The sequence below is a fragment of the Elaeis guineensis genome, chromosome 2 (assembly GCF_000442705.2).
Source record: "Elaeis guineensis isolate ETL-2024a chromosome 2, EG11, whole genome shotgun sequence".
Lineage (NCBI taxonomy): Eukaryota > Viridiplantae > Streptophyta > Magnoliopsida > Arecales > Arecaceae > Elaeis > Elaeis guineensis.
The window spans coordinates 99750038-99767332 of record NC_025994.2 but is presented as its reverse complement, the minus strand read 5'-3'; the positions used below and the strand labels follow the sequence as shown (position 1 = coordinate 99767332).

The 17295-nt window shown below is 39.8% G+C and overlaps 1 protein-coding gene and 1 long non-coding RNA gene across 4 annotated transcripts in view; one reads left to right on the top strand and one right to left on the bottom strand.

Annotated features, from left to right (window-relative positions):
- The window catches only part of LOC105049635 (uncharacterized), a 126149-nt gene that overhangs the window by 50044 nt on the left and 58810 nt on the right, over positions 1-17295 (bottom strand). The gene's annotated exons all lie outside the window — the stretch shown is intronic.
- LOC140855742 (G-type lectin S-receptor-like serine/threonine-protein kinase At4g27290) lies at positions 4653-16348 on the top strand. 2 transcript variants are annotated; one of them, XM_073252363.1, is made up of 8 exons: positions 4653-4775; positions 9968-11146; positions 11595-11711; positions 14093-14238; positions 14351-14561; positions 15396-15633; positions 15721-15871; positions 15952-16348. In XM_073252363.1, the coding sequence occupies exons 1-8, from the start codon at positions 4670-4672 to the stop codon at positions 16234-16236; spliced, it is 2433 nt and encodes an 810-aa protein (XP_073108464.1). In that variant the 5' UTR covers positions 4653-4669; the 3' UTR covers positions 16237-16348. The 2 variants fall into 2 exon arrangements, with proteins under 2 accessions (XP_073108464.1, XP_073108463.1); XM_073252362.1 differs by having other exon boundaries at positions 11595-11720.

The window sequence follows — 17295 nt, the reverse complement described above, 5'->3', positions numbered from 1 at the left end:
ATCAGCATCGGGTCCCTACGCACCCCCGACCCTCAGGCCCCGTGCTTGCACTCCATGCCCCCCGCAACCCACCCCTCCCTTGGCTCCTGCGCCTGCACCCCACCACCGCCCGACGGTGCCTGCCACCCCTCCCCCTCCCTCCTCCCCACGCCGACCCCTCCTCTCTAGCTAGATGAAATGAAAATAAATAAAAGAGAACCGGTCTTACCTTTGTCGGCAACAATGGTGTGGAGACATGGCGCACGGGAGATGGTTTCGATGGTGAGGATTGACATATGGTGAGAGAGGGAGGGAGAGAGGGAGAGAGTCGAGGGAGTGGGATTTCGATAGGAGAGAGAGAGAGAGGGAGAGAGGGAAAGCACGAGCGATGGGGAGGGGCCCCAGCTTTCTGGGAAGAGAGGAGGATTTCATGGGATCCAAGAGAGGTAGACAGAAGTGACCGAAAAAAATCTGATTTTTTTTAACTTTAGCGATGCAAGGTTATTTTCATCGCTAAAAACTATTATTAGTGATGAATATTCTATTTTCATCACTAATAATTTCTATCAATTTTTTTCCTCTAAAAATTATTTTCTTTAAAAAAATTTAACAAAAAAAATTCCATAAAAAAATTACTTTGTGATGAAAAACAAATTTTCATCACTAATAAGCACTATTAGCGATGCAACATATTTTTTCATCATTAATAATTCCTGTCAAAAAAAAATTTTCCTCTAAAAATTTTTTCATCTAAAAAAATTTAATCAAAAAATTTTATAAAAAATTAGTTTGTGATCATCGCTAATAATTCTTGATAAAAGAAAAATTTCTTAAAAATTTTTTTCTCTAAAAAAATTTAACCAAAAAATTAGTGACGAAAAATATTTTTACGTCGCAAATACTTTCTATAAAAAAAATTATCCAAAAATTATTTCTTTCTAAAATAAATTTTATCCAAAAATAATTTTCTCATCATAAATAAATTTTTGTTCGATGCATGGAGCGTGTGCATGTCGTTTGATGCACCACGTGCATGCGGACTCGCATAGCACATGATGGACAGGTGCAGATGTATGCCACCTATATTATAATTATGAACGAAGACGACAAGAATTTCGATGTGATGCAAAGAGTATAGAAATTTTAACAATTTTTAGATCGTTTGATGTGAAGTGGTATGCATGTCATTTGATGCAATACGAGATCCATGCTGTTTGATGCTCACGATCTTCGAAGTGCAAATGAGTCAGATTGATTCGTGGCCCAATTTGAATCAATCTGATTAGGTCGATCCTAAATTTTTCATCACAAATAATTGGACATTAGTGATGAAAATATAGCATCCATCAATTGTTCATCCCTTCAATTTTTGCTGCGCTCGAATCAATATTTTTTTTTCTGAGTAAGCCTAACGATCCAAAAACTCTTAAAATTTAAGAGTTAGTACAAAAAAAAAAGGATAAGAGATGATCGAGATGAGTGGAAAAAGAAGTTTGGAGAGTTGCAAGTCCGAAATTTGCAGTTGGTTGAAGAGAATGTTAGTATAATAAAAGGACAAAAGTCGGTAGAAAAAAAGAAGCAGGGCAAAAGTTGGCAAAAATTTTTTTTCATCCCCAATAATCTATCATTTATTTTTTTAATAATTTTTGATTTTTTATTGATTATTTATGATAAAAAATTTTCATCACAATAAATTAGTATTTGCAAAAAAAATAAATTTTACATCGTAAAAAAATTATTTATGATGAAATATTTTCATCATAAATAATCTATCATTTATTTTTTTAAAATTTTAATTTTTCATTGATTATTTATGATAAAAATTTTTCATCAAAAATAATTTAGTATTTATGATGAAAAATAAATTTTCATCATAAATATAGCTTATTTGCGACTAAAAATTTTTATTGCAAATAATCTATCATTTATTTTTTAAAATTTTTGATTTTTCATCAATTATTTGTGATCAAAATTTTTAATTACAAATAATTTATATTTGCTATGAAAATATTTTTTTCATTGCAAATACTCTATTATTTACAATAAAAAATATTTTTTATCATAAATAATATATTATTTGCTATGAAAATATTTTTTTATCGTAAATACAGGTATTTATGATAAAAATATTTTTGTAGTAAATAATTCCATCATAAAACCCTATTTTCTTGTAGTAAGATCTTTTATATCTCTATATTGCTTATCCTCCTCACTGGATAGAGGATCTTCGTTGCTAAACATAGAAAATAGCTTCATAATTTGTGCTTGCATTGAAGGTATCATCAATCTGAAGATGATTTTAATGAGTCGGGCAATCTTCTCCTCTAATTGTATGAGACATCACTTCATCTCATCATCCATCAAGGAAGAACCAGCAACTATCTTCACATTTATCCTTTGATGTACTTGAAGCACAGATAGCATTTCTCCTGATTGCTTGTATTGCTTGCATATCCAAACTATGAATTAAGGCCCTCATTGAGAAGGGAGATATTTCTCAACTTATTCAACTTGAATCTCATAAAAGTAAAGAAAGTAGAAGAAGAGAAGATTTTTGAAAGTACAACTTAAGTCTTTTTTTTTTTTATTGATTTTCTATATAAACTGAGATATATAGCCTCTATTTATAACAATGAAGTCCTTTCTTGCACAATTTGACTAGAATTCCTCTTTCTATTTTCAAGAAGAACTTTTTAATTTCTAGAAGATATCCGTCCTTTAATAATTCGGATCGGATTCCTCATCCTAGTTCAAATAAAACTAAGTCAATCTCTAAAAAGCATGATTAATTCCAGCCTTCTTTGGTTAAGAATATTCTTTCGGTTGCAATCCATACACTTCATTACGTGGGTTGGACTCCTGGCAGCCTCATGACCAAGTAATAACTATGCTGAAGCTTTGCTATGGTCTGAATTTCATTATCAAACTCCATTAGTCCTTGTCCTGAATGGGAAGAAAGTCTTTGACTACCATCTTGCGCCTCTCCTGCAGCCAGACCTGTAATAGGTCATAGAAAATATGTGGCTATACACGCTATCTTGGACTCGGTCCATGGTGTCCCACAACTCAAAAGGTTGAAAACTTCAAAGTTTGGCAAATGAAACCAAACACAAGGACAGCTTTCAATGTAGAATGTTGAAAACTGCTGATAACGTACGTGGTCTAGAGCAATAACCGTTACATCAACACTAGTGCAAGTGGAGGTGTCAAGATCACTATATTTGGTGATATCTCAATGATTCTAAATCACTCCTACTTGTTAAATTACCATCCAACTTAATAATGTTAGGTCCATTAATTCTTGAGGATGAGTTTCCAAAAGCATTTCAAACAGTGATGTTGGACTAAAATTTGAGGATAAAAATGACCCTAATTCTAATAAGAAAATTGGTCCAACTCTCCTACCAATTCTTAAAAAAAAAAAAAAGAAATCTCCTGGCTGAAAATTGTTTGATAATTCTTTAAAAAAAATTCTTATTGGAAGGATTTGATAATCCCCTGGTGTTATTTTGGTAGATTTTGATTGATTTTTAGTCTGAAACGATAAATCTATTTTATCCAGCTTTTAAGAAGTGGAGATGAAATTTGAGACGGTACCATTGCTCGTCAAAAAATGTCCTGGCCAGCATCCTAAGAGCGGCATCCAAGGACCGATTGCCCTGGTAACCAAGCCAACTTGCCGGTTCACCGTCCGGTCCGATTGTAAAAGACTTACTTTTTATGTACCTTCTAGCAAAAGATGGGCCCGGTAATTGTTCTCACGAACAGAAAAGGAGCACAGAAATAATAAACGAAAGTAAAGATGCACCAGAAATGATAAATCGGATTATGGGAGCAAATTTATCAAAAGAAAAGACTTTATTTCTAGCCAGCAAGATTTATATAACCGGCTTTTCTATAATTCACAGCTTCGGCCTTCAGAAAATGCATTGTTCCTGAAGAGAAACAGAGGGACAAGATGATTAACAAGCGTGAGTGCACTGATCAACCGGAAAGACTGCTCAGATATCTACCATATTTTCAATAAATAGTTGCTCGGTTTGATAATCCTGGCTTGAAAAGATAAAAACAAAAGACCACATAACTAATCAGTAGGAAAAAAACTTTTCTAGAGACTATATCTATGAATACGGCACAATAACCGACTTCTTATGTGTGTGTGTATTAGTTAAGACTGTCAGAATACAAGCCCATTTATTGGCTATGACGTTCTTGACACCCGTGCTTCATATTACGTGTACAACTTTGGCACTACGGTGATCTCCGTTATGGCCGCCTCCGATGCGACGAATACTCCCATCTTCTCGCTAAGAGAAATCTGGTACTTACGGAAAATGATTGCAGCTTTCCATTCCCGTGTGTAGAATTGTAGACTACGGTCAAGGGTGGAAAGCCCCAATTCTTATTCCATATTTAAAGATCCATCTAAAGAGACTTGCTTGAGACTTATTGTGGTGTAGAGAGAGCTTTTTTAGTCCTACATCGATTATGAGTCAAGAGAAAATATAGTTTATATAGATTGGAATCTTCTCTCTCAACGTGAGGTGCCTTTTAAAGAACAAAATCGTGAGGCTTTAAATGATCAAAACTCATTGTGCGTTATCTACTATTCTCCAAAGTCGTGGTCCATGCAATAATTTCTCCCTCCCGTGAAGGCGATGGCTTAGCATAACACAAATGGTACTAATAGATGAGACTTTCTAAGTGCCACGAAGCAAAAGGAGAGATGGCATTGTTGGAATGGTTTCTATTGCTTGGATTCTCGGCAGCTACAATCCTGGTTCATGGCCAGCCAGGTATGAATGCTAGTGTCTATCCAGAGCTTATTGTTCCCCCGCTTCCATTGATGCAGAAAGCACAGTTTTTCCCCCTTTTTTTTTTCGCTTGATGCAAAGAAAGCACAGCTTAGGATATCCCTTGTTTTTGTTCTTTCTACATGTCTGAAACTAGAATCTAGTCATCTAATTCTTCAGAATTGATTCCCTTATCAGTCTATGGGCTCTTCTTGCAGCTCTACCCAAGTTTTCTAGCATATTTCATAGAGTTGGCTATAAGTGTTATTTGTTCACAAAAATTTATAAGTTCAACACTTGGTGGTTTTTCTAAAAAAAAGATACACAAGCTATCATTTTGACTACCATGGATAAGGCCGAACGTTTAAGAGCAAGATCTATCACAACGTGAAGCCGAGTTATGAGCCAAATTTTTGATAGGCATAATTTAATCATATGACATCTGATTTGTTGGGTGGATGTCTGGCCAGGACACCACCACCCAAGATCTTTTCAGTACCACGCGATGCAGCAGGAAGAAAGAAGAAATAAAACAAAAGAAAAACAATCAAAATACGTGGATCAGCCACAAAAGGGCTCGCCTCCACGGAGCATGCAAACTTCACTATGAAAAGAAAATTTTACAAGAGGAGACCTCACCCTCAACCCTTGTACACCCAATTCTCTCTCACCTGAAGTTCCCCTCACAAAAGCTCTCTCTCTCTTGGAGACCCCCTGAACCCCTGAAAAGTCTGGCGACCGCTGTCCAGGAGCCTCCTGCTCCTTCTCTCACAGCAGCCTCACGCCTCTCTCTCTCTCCTCTGGTTCGTACGGCAGCAAGAAAACCCAACCCCAATTCTCTCTGTTCGTCACAGAGCCCTTTTAAAGGGTTAAACAGGGTTTAAAACCTAATTAGATTAGGTTTAAGAGTCCTAAACAAGCCAAATCAACGTCCCAGACCGTCGGATCAAGACCGGAAGCTCCCTGGGTCCTTAGATTGCGCTCCGGTCCATGAAATAGTATCGTGGACCACGAGAAACGCGTGAGAAACGCCCACGCGGTCCACAGGCCCCGCCGTGGACCGCCCAGTCCATGGTGGACCAGGGCAAAGGGGCCGCGGGCCTGGGTCGCGCGTCTCGCGTGGGCCTGGGCCTGGGTCGCGCGTCCCATGCGGGCCTGGGTCGCGCGTTCTGCGTGGGCCTGGGTCACGCGTCCCGCACAGGCCTGGGTCGCGCATCCCGCGCGCCGCCACCCACCGCCGGTCGCCGGCGGTCCTCCACCGCCTCGATTCTCGTGCCGACTTCAAAAGCTCGTATCTCCTCCATCCGAGCTCCATTTCAGGTGATCTTGGTCTCGTTGGACTCCGTTTTTCGCCGCGAACCTCGCTGTGGACTCAATATGGACTGAAACTTGAGACGTCAAATCCTAACAATCTCCACCTCGACTCGATATTCGGCCTCCTCCAAACTTTGAGAGCTTCTAGATCTCCTCGCCCCCATGCCCTGGGGCAATCGTCTGCTGATCATGGATGGGCAAACATGGGAGTCGAGTCAGGCTGCTCGATCCCATCTCCGTCGTATGATGTGCTCCTCCTGATCTGAGACCTGCTCGGGGCATCGTCCTGCGGCAATAGGAATCTCACCTTGCGACGTCGCCTCTCGTCCTCCCGAGTCTCCTGTCTCGTGCCCGATCCGCTTCCTGGAGCTCCACCTCGCTCTGGGCTCCACCTGGCTCCCGAAGCTCCACCTCACACTGGGCTCCCTGCCAGGTAATAATGTTCTCTGCTCCCCTTCTTTCCCTCCAGCATAATCCTATCGCCGCGTAGCACCCTCAGGATTCCTCCAGCAGCTACCGTCCTGTAGCCTCTCGAATCCAGTCTGCTAAGTGAGATAAGATTCCGTCTGAAATCGAGTATGTATCGGACCTCCCCGAATCTCCTCACTGCACCATCATGTGTCCTCCAGCTGACCATCCTAATGCCTCTGATCGCACAGCTCGATCGATCCGGCAGAATACAGTGCCCTCACTGTTCTCCAGGGAGTCAAACTGCTCCTCTCTGCAACACACATGATAGGGGCATGCAGAATCTAATATCCACTACTGGGAAGAAGTAGATACCTCGTCAGATATCTCCAGGACATCTCCATCTGAATCGCTGCCGGCCGTCGCTACAGCAGTCACCGTCTAATTTTTCAGTTGAGGACAATCTCTGGCTAGATGCCCCAACTCTTCACACCAGTAACACCTGGTTTTGCTCAAGTCCCTCCTGGACTTGGATCGCCCTCGTTGCGATCTCCTATCGCTCCGTCTACCACCTCCTGCTCCTCCAGAAGCCACCAAAGCTGAGCTACCACCACCTGAGCTCGAAGTTGGGTTCTCCCTCCTGAGAACCTCATTCTGGAGTATCGCCGCGGTGACCTCGTCCATCTTGATAGTGCTCTTCCCCACTAGAAGAGCAGTCACCAAAGACTCGTACGAAGGGGAAAGCGAAGCCAGCAAAACCAGCGTCCTGGTCTTCTCCTCAACGTTCTCGCCAACGCTGAGAAGGTCGGTGAGGATCTTCTGGAAGTGGCTCAAATGCTCCTGCACACTCTGTCCCTCAGTCATCCACAGTTGGTAAAACTGCCTCCAGAGAAAAAGTGTGTTGGTGAGAGACTTCGCCATGTACAACTCCTCGAACTTCGACCACAGCACCGTCGGGAAAGTCTCGCTCAGCACATGGATCACCATCTCATCCACCAGGTACATGCGGATGGTACTCACCGCCTGCATCTGTAGCCGTTTTCAATACCGCATCTCCATGGTGGTCGGCTTCTCATCGCACAAGAGAGCATCGATCAACCCCTGTTGGATGAGCACATCCTTCACCCTTGCCTGCCACAAGGAGAAATTACTCTTACCATCGAACTTGTTGATCTCCATCTTGATTGTTCCTATTTTCTCCATCTTCAGTCTTGCTCACCACCACTGCAATCTGCGTCCTTGTACCACCTTGCTCTGATACCACTTGTTGGGTGGATGTCTGGCCAGGACACCACCTCCCAAGATCTTTTCAGTACCACGCGATGCAGCAGGAAGAAAGAAGAAACAAAACAAAAGAAAAACAATCAAAATACGTGGATCAGCCACAAAAGGGCTCGCCTCCACGGGGCATGCAAACTTCACTATGAAAAGAAAATTTTACAAGAGGAGACCTCACCCTCAACCCTTGTACACCCAATTCTCTCTCACTTGAAGTTTCCCTCACAAAAGCTCTCTCTCTATTGGAGACCCCCCTGAACCCCTGAAGAGCCTGGCGACCGCTGTCCAGGAGCCTCCTGCTCCTTCTCTCACAGCAGCCTCACACCTCTCTCTCTCCTCTGGTTCGTACGGCAGCGAGAAAACCCAACCCCAATTCTCTCTGTTCGTCACAGAGCCCTTTTAAAGGGTTAAATAGGGTTTAAAAACTAATTAGATTAGGTTCAAGAGTCCTAAACAAGCCAAATCAACGTCCCAGACCGTCGGATCAAGACCGGGAGCCCCCTGGGCCCTTAGATCGTGCTCCGGTCTACGGAATAGTGCCGTGGACTGCGAGAAATGCGTGAAAAATGCCCATGCGGTCCACAGGCCCCGTCGTGGACCGCCCGGTCCACGGTGGACCGGGGTAAAGGGGCCGCGGGCTTGGGTCGCGCGTCCCGCGCGGGCCTGGGTCGCGCATCCCGCGCAGGCTTGGGTCGCGCATCCCGCGTGGGCCTGGGCCTGGGTCGCGCATCCTGCGTGGGCCTGGGACGCACGTCCCGTGCGCCGCCGCCTGCGGCCGCGCCGCTGCCGCCCGCCGACGGTCCTTCACCGTCTCGATTCTCGTGCCGACTTCAAAAGCTCGTATGTCCTCCATCCGAGCTCCGTTTCAGGTGATCTTGGTCTCGTTGGACTCCGTTTTTTGCCACGAACCTCGCTGTGGGCTCAATGTGGGCTGAATCTCGAGGCATCAAATCCTAACATGATTAAAATATTTTTTAAAAAAAATTGAATAGCTTTTCAAAATCTATGACATGATGCTCTGCTCTTTGAGAGACATTGCTCTAACGATTAGTCCTAAATTCTATCATTTAGATCTTGAAATAGCCTGATCAAACCAAAAGTTTTTTTTTTTTTTTGAAGTAGAAATTTGACCGAATGTATTTTTCAATCTACAATGAATCAGATGAAGTGATAGAAGGCAAAATTGATAAAGAAGTGAGATCTACCTCCTAAAGAATTTTAGTGTTTTCAAGTTTGTTTCAACAAATCAAATCTATTTTAGAAAAAATAATTAAGAAGAGGAATCTGATCCAAACCATGCAAGAACGGATCTTACCATTATAAGTAAATATTGTGTAGCTTAGTTTTCGATTATAATTTTTCAATCTTCTCATTTTTTTTTTGTGATATTCGGATTGAGCAGGTTGAGAAAATTCTTTCTTCTCCTTGTATGATCTCACAACAAAATCACTAGAACTATTATAAAAATAACATAATCCAAAACAAGAAACGATTATAACATATTTCAAAATACTGTCACAATTATTTAACTCAGATGTTAATCTGTTATAGGACCCTTATTCCTTAGCTACCGTTGAATGAAGTACTGATTTTCAAGTCTTGATGAAGAAATTCTTAATTCTCAATTCGAAGCATGTCTAACAAAATTAGGTAAGAAATATAAGAAGGGAATGGGCGTGGTATATCCGTCATCATAATCAAAGACCCGGTGAAGATTTCAGATTTATAGCTTGTAAGCTGGTGCATTAGATAAAGGTAATACACAAGAAAATTTACATGCATAATTCAAGTTTACCTTTTATTTTAGAAAATTATCAATAAAGACAAGGTGCATGACTTCAGGTAGTCTTTCCTTGACTCCACGGTCTCAGTAACCGAGTCGTGCTTGACGGGCCATTTTACATGAGTATAGGTGTGGAGGAGCAGGACCCCTACGATTGAGGACTTTCCAAGCAACATTGGAGTCTTACCGTCTTAGCGGCTAAAACTCCTTTGTTTTAGTAAATGAAATATCTTTTCCTAGTCGATGTACATTCTCTTTCCTAATAAATGCCGGTGGCTGAAAATGGGTTTCAGCATGCGAAAACTTGACGTACTAATCATATTTTCGTTCTCATAATCTCGTTTCATTTTCTAAATCAAATAATGGAAACCTTAATCTCTTTCCTTTAATCTCTTCACTGTATCCATTGTAGGAGATACAATGACACCAACCAAATCCATTGTAGATGGACAAATCTTAATCTCGTCAGATGGGACCTTCGAACTGGGCTTCTTCAGCCCCGGCGACCCGAATAATCGATATTTGGGGATACATTACAGAGGCACTCCAGATAAAACAGTTGCGTGGGTTGCCAATAGAATCTCTCCCCTCAATGGCTCCATGGGGGTTCTCAATCTCACAGGTGATGGAAATCTAGTACTTCTAAACAGCACCGGATATGTTTTTTGGTCGACAGGCACGTCAAATGCAATTAATCCTGTTGTAAAGCTCCTAGACTCGGGAAATCTTGTCCTGATTGAAGGAACTTCGAAGAATTTATTGTGGCAGAGCTTTGATCATCCAAGTGACACACTTCTGCCAGGCATGAAGCTTGAACGGGATTTAAGAACCAATGTTGACAGGCATCTCACGTCATGGAAGAGTTCCTCTGACCCTTCTCCAGGGGACTACTCCTACAAGCTACACATCAATGCAGTACCGGAGCTTTTCTTATGGAGAGGATCTGTCCAAATAGTATATCGCACCGGACCTTGGAATGGACGTGGATTTGGTGGCATTCCAGAGATGAAAAAAAATAACATGTTCAGGTTTATTCTAACTGGCAATGAGTATGAGGCCACCTATACCTTCGAAGTACTCGACAATTCTATTCTGTCTCGTCTCTTGCTGAACGAGACTGGAACGGTTCAGCGTTTGGTGCGGTATAAATCAAACCTTGCATGGGACTTTTACTGGTGGCTTCCGAAAGACCCGTGCGACGAGTATGCCAATTGTGGAGCTAACGGCGTATGCAGTACAAGCTACTCACCGGCCTGTGATTGCTTGAGGGGATTCACTCCCAAGTCTCCTCAAAATTGGACAATGAGAGACAATGCTGATGGCTGTGCCAGGAGAATAGCTTTGAATTGTTCATCGGATGGTTTCTTCGGGCTGGAACAAGTGAAGTTGCCTGATACATCAAATGCCACCGCGCACAGCAGCAAAAATCTGGAAGAGTGCAAGGACTGGTGCCTGAAGAACTGCTCTTGCAGTGCCTATGCTATTAGTGGAGGGAGCGGGTGCATAACATGGACCGGAGATCTGGTAGATATCAGAGTGTTCACCGAAGGAGGGGAGAATCTATACATTCGGCTTGCATCTTCTGAATTAGGTAACGATTATTTCCTGAGAGGGCAAGGAAAAGGTGCGAGTTAGGTTAGGAATATACCAGTACATATATTGACTACATTTGGAACTTTCTGGCAGCTGGATATGACTGTTGGGTTGAAAGGGAGGTAGATAACTAAAAGAATTATCATAGACCTCCGAACATATCTTGTTGGTTTTGTCAAAATAACCATAATACTTACTTTATATGGTTTAAGGTGAATGTGACTAGGTGATATAGTTCTGTTAAGTTTGTGACTCTCAGTACGCTGAATGTAGGAACATGTTCTGATGACAAAGTGGAAATATACCTAGTATACCAGTTCGAACATACATGTTACAAAACACATTTATATGATAGGTTAATGCAGAACAAAATATATAACTTAAATTCCATATCATAAGAAATGTACCCTAAGTGGAAGTCCTAATACCAAAAATTTGTTGTGCAGGTCATAGAAGGGACAATTATGGTAAAAAGAAGCTGATAGTCATCATCATTTCTTCACTGGCAGGGTTTCTTCTACCTGTGTGCTTTATTCACCTTCTGTGGAAGAAGAACCGAAAAAGTAAGCAAGGTACTTACCCCTTTACCTACACAAACAGGCATGATCTGTCACTTATACCAGCGATAGTACAATATTAACGAATTTTACTTCAAGTATGAGCATTGATTTCTTCAACATTTTTCAGAACAGATTTCATCAACATTTCGAACTAAGAATCCATCAAATAATTTTATGCCTGATAGAGAAGTACAATAGCGTTCAATGCTCAAGCTAACAAGTAAAATGATTTCATTCAGGTTGGCAATACATAGAATAATTAAGTTGACATCTTTCATGAGTCCATTAGAAGTGAAATGTATTGGTCCTGTCCACCAAATAGCTTTCTTTAGATAATTTAAGGCACCAATGACCACTTTATCCATGTCTAACAATTGTAGTTAAATTACAAGCATTTCACTCCTATGTTAATTCTCTAGTTGGTTTCAGTAGACTTACTTTGTGGATACCTTGATGCATCACAATCCTTCTTGGAATTGATGTCTAAGAAAAGCTAAACAAGGAATGGAAATTTTATTTTCCTATTTTTCTCTTTAGAACCAAAACATATGAGCAAATGTCAAGCTCATTGTAATTAGGGACGCCAATCAGGCCGAATTGGATCAAATATGGGTACAAGATAGATCAAAAATCTGTTTATCCAAACCCAACCTATTTATTAAACAGATCAAAAATTCAGACCCATGCTTGGCCATTTTATTAAACAAGTAATCCAGGCTGACCTATAATAGATTAAATCAAGTTAGACAGGTTAAGCATTGCCATCTCTAATTGTAATGGAAGTGTGTTTAAGGTTCTACAAAAAGGTTCAGTTGAGTGTCTCCCTTCAGGAAAAAGTTGTGGACAAGAAATAACAATAAGTGAGCATATTGATCAGTAAATGATCCATAGGGATACAAAATGATGCAATAAAGATCAATATGGTGGAAAGCTGCTAATTCTCTCGTTATCTTCCTCCATCCATTTAACAACTTAATGTTTAAAGTCTGCCTTTGCACAATTTTAGTTAAATAATTAAACACTAATTTCTCTCATGATTCTCCATCTATGTTTACATTCTGTAGATAATTCTTTGTTTAGCTTTTTTGTGTATTGTGTCGCAAGGGAAGAAAGCTGTAGGTGCGAATGGTCATTAGGTATCCTCTAACAAGTTTTTGGTATCCATAAAGTGCCTAAGACAAGTCATGTGCATATCGGTTTCCAGGGCTGCTGAAGCTCTGCGACCACTATTGATGGCAGATGCAAATCTTTAGGTGTCACCTCTATTCGGGTAATGGTTTAGAGGTAACTATGAGAAGAATTTTATTCAAATAAAAAATGAATACAATATATATTCTCAAAACCAAAAAGAAACTCAGAGAAAACTTTCAAACTTGTTTTAAGCAAATATAGAAAGCAATATTATGCAAGAAAACATATGGTATGATGTACTGCATCACCACAGCATAATTCAATGTCTCCCCAATGAACATGGTTCTGGTGGAGTAAATGGGGCCCCTCATTTTACACTATGCCCAAGATAGAGAACAATACAGTGGTTCTTCAACACTAACAGCTGGTAACTGAGCTAGTTGGTATCCATCTCTCCAAGTGAGAGGTCTCATATGTAAACAAGCATTTTCAATTGCATTAAATGCTTTTGTCTCGAATATATTGTACTCACGTATCTAGTTCTGATATATTTCTTCACATGTTGCCCTTGGTAGTTGGTAACTCTACCCATCTACATTTGTTGCCCTTGGTAGTTGGTAACTCCACCCATCTACATTTTCTTGGCATATTATTTTAAAAACAAACTTGCATGGCTTGTTGCATTTGTTTTTATTATGTTCTGCAGGGTTGTTCTACATTGACAATGACTACATTATTACCTCAATATTGTTTCATCATTAATCTGCTAATTAGGTACATATACACGTGTGTGTGTGTGTGTGTGTGTGTGTGTAACAAGGAAAGATAGGGATCCTGCAATCTATTACCATAAATGATGCTAATAAAGGAAAAAATTACAATATATCCGATAATCTCTACGGAACCATGACATGACTTCCAGCTTTCTTTCCAGTGCAGAGTGACCCACAAGCTTTAAACGACCTACGCACCATTTCTAGAACAGACCTTGCTAAGCTCTGATTGTTACCTAGTATATTCTTTAGCTCCTGACATCTAGCACTCTGTCAACCATGAATTCCACATTTGTACCCATGTGAATGCATACTTGTGAATCAATTAAAATAATTGCTGTCTTGAATGAAATTTTTGTTGTTCTATTTACAAGTATTATTTTTCTTTTTGTTTTGGAACTTTTTGGCTAGAGATGCAAGTACAGTTGAATTCAAGAATATCACATAATTGATCTTGTTATACTAAACTTTTCATGCTAGGTAAGACAATTACTACCCACTATACAGAAAGCAGAGGAAATGAACTAGAGTTACCTTTATTTGATATACATACCATAAGAACTGCCACCAACAACTTCTCTGATGATAATAAACTTGGAGAGGGTGGATTTGGCCCTGTTTACAAGGTAATTTTTTTGACTCTAGGGCATACTGCTATTTGATCCTATAGTTATGCAAAGATACAAACTCTTAGAAAAAAGAGCATTGTAGAACTCACCTAAATATAGCAATTAGCAGGGTCAGTTGGACGATGGGGAAAAGATTGCTGTCAAGAGGTTGTCCAAAGATTCTGTGCAGGGCATCCATGAATTCACAAATGAGGTGTTGGTGATAGCTAAACTTCAGCACAGAAATCTTGTTCGCCTTCTCGGTTGCTGCATTGAAGGAGAGGAACGATTGCTGGTGTATGAGTACTTGCAAAATACAAGTTTGGACTGTTTCATATTCGGTTTGGCCTTTATCCTTGCACCATTTGACTACTTTATGCTCTATATACAATGCAATGTTTGATGGACATCTCGCAGGCTTAGTGACTATATTTGACTTAGTTGATCATCATGTATACTCAGACTTCTGCTTAGGTCTTCTGAGTAGGTCAATGATGCAGGAATTTAGAAAACTAAGACTGGATTGATGGGGCAATGGATTAACAATTAAGATGGACAAACAATAAGAATGGATATATTCTTCTTGCATATCAGGTTAAATTCTTTCAAATATAATAATTGCGAATTAAGCTAAGACCGCCATGAAGAATATCTATCTGATTTTTCAGACACTATATAGATTTTTATCATTCAAAGAAAGGGGTATATGGTATGAATTGTCGGGACTGAAATTGCAACATAATGCATTTTAGTTAATCAAGTTGGCTATTTTGAAAGATGAACAGAGGTGGTGGTGATGGTGGCAGTAGATAATCTGATTCCTCTAACTTGGCACTTCCTTTACCCTTAATCTCAGCATTATGTATTAGATCTCCTACTGAAATGAAATGGGCAGAATCTCAATCTCACATCGTTGCTAATAACCTAAGGTGCAGAACTATTTCATTTCATCTTGTATAAGAATTAGCCCATAAGGAATTCTTCCATGTGCTAAATATTCAACTTATGATTATAAGGTTAATCATGGATTAAAAGAGTATAATATTGGTAAAAGATAGATTATATTTATTTGAAATATGTAGTAGACTTATCTCAAAGGAAAAAGGCAAAGAACAAGTAGCTTAGTTGAATTTCAGAATACATTTGTCAAGCTAAGGAGTGTAACTTTGGACCAGATAGGAGAAGACGTGCATTTTTGGACTGGCAAAAGCGCCTCAACATCATCTTAGGAGTTGCTCGAGGACTACTTTACCTTCACCAGGACTCTAGGTTGAAAATTATTCACAGAGATTTGAAGGCCAGCAATATTCTTCTTGATGAGGAGCTGAACCCAAAAATCTCAGACTTCGGTACTGCAAGAATTTTTAAGGTTGACCAAATTGAAGAGAATACAAATAGAGTTGTTGGGACATAGTAAGTACATAAGTGTATCAACTCATAAAGTATAAATCTGAGTGCAATATCCTAGTTGCATAAACTAATTTTGCTAATGACATGCAGTGGATATATGTCACCGGAGTATGCAATGGGTGGTATCTTTTCAGTGAAATCAGATGTCTTCAGCTTTGGTGTTCTAGTGTTAGAAATCTTAAGTGGTAAGAAGAATAGAATGATCAATCAAAGAGAAGCTCGTGTAAACCTTTTAGGACGTGTAAGTACTTGATGCAATAATGTCATCATTCTAAATATTACTTCTAGTTGTTCATTCTAAACGTACCTGAATTATCACAGGCATGGAGACTATGGACAGAAGGTAGATGCTTGGAAATACTTGATAAAGCAGTGGGATGCGCATATCCGGAGTCTAAAATATTACAGTGTATCCAAGTGGCTCTCTTGTGTGTGCAAGAAGGGAGTGAAGATAGACCAACAATGGCAGAGGTGGTGCTCATGTTAGGCACTGAAAGTGCACTGCTACCTCAGCCTCAAAAGCCAGGTTTCTACATAGCAACTCCTCTGATGGAAAGAAATTGGTCTTCCAGCAATAAAATTACAGTTACAATTGAAGGTCGATAGAAATCTGTGACATGAGTTTTTTTTGGGGATAGGGGAATTCACGGACCTCATTGTACAAATATATTAGTCAAGCAGAGTTCAAACTATCTTAGTATGATTTTAATTGTTCAAATGCCTTTTTTGTGGGGGGAATACAATATGCCTTTTTTCATTATCTTTATAAATCTAACTAGCGGATTTCATTGAAAAAAAATGTTCAAAGTAGCAAATTCTCCTCAGTTTCACAGTGATAAGATTAAGAGATTCAGGTGTAAGAAAGAAAAAATAGTGCTTCTAGATACAAATATAATTCGCACTGCCAATGGATTTAAAGAAAAGAATATATGTCCTACACAAACAAGAATGATAAGTGAAGGAGTACAAGAACCAATAATGAGATTTTGGGTGACAACGAGTGCAAAAGGAATAAAACCTCAAGAAATATTATCCACAATATTATCGCAAATGTAATAGTGATATTTTTTTTGACTGAAATAATAGTGATATTAAAACTAGTTCACTGGCACCAAAATACATTATCTTCAGATTTTCTGGCGATAAAATATTAGAACAGAATAAATTTTCACCTGAGCTCTTCCCACAGAGTCCCCTGGGTTGGAGAATTTGTCATTAGATAATGCTAAAATAAACGGTATATAAATAAATGAAATTTTTATACATCTTATATATCTTCTTACAATATCCTATTCCTTACTTTCTTCCCGTCACCTCTTTCCACCACCACACCCCAGATTCCCGATCCTCTCCTCTCATCATCACTTCCATCAAAGTCTTTCCCGTGCATCTAAGCCACCATCATTGATAAGGTACCTCTGCCCTTGTTTTGGTTAAAAATTTTATTCATATATGGTTAAAGAAAGCAACGCTGCACCATACTTTCAGTAGCATTATGAAAATTAAAAATAAACAAAAAAATAAATACGGAACATGGTCCAAACTACTATAATGTCAACCAGTACTGCACCAAGATCCCCTCTTTCTTCATCATCTATTCGATTAAGACCCTGCATCACTTTCCTTAGTTTCACCTAGGGATGACAATGGATAGGATTTGGGTCG

Coding starts and splice junctions, on each gene's coding strand:
- LOC140855742 (XM_073252362.1), top strand. CDS start 4,670: ATGAGACTTTCTAAGTGCCACGAAGCAAAAGGAGAGATGGCATTGTTG. Junction 4,776..9,967: donor CCTGGTTCATGGCCAGCCAG/GTATGAATGCTA, acceptor TATCCATTGTAG/GAGATACAATGACACCAACC. Junction 15,872..15,951: donor GTGTAAACCTTTTAGGACGT/GTAAGTACTTGA, acceptor GAATTATCACAG/GCATGGAGACTATGGACAGA.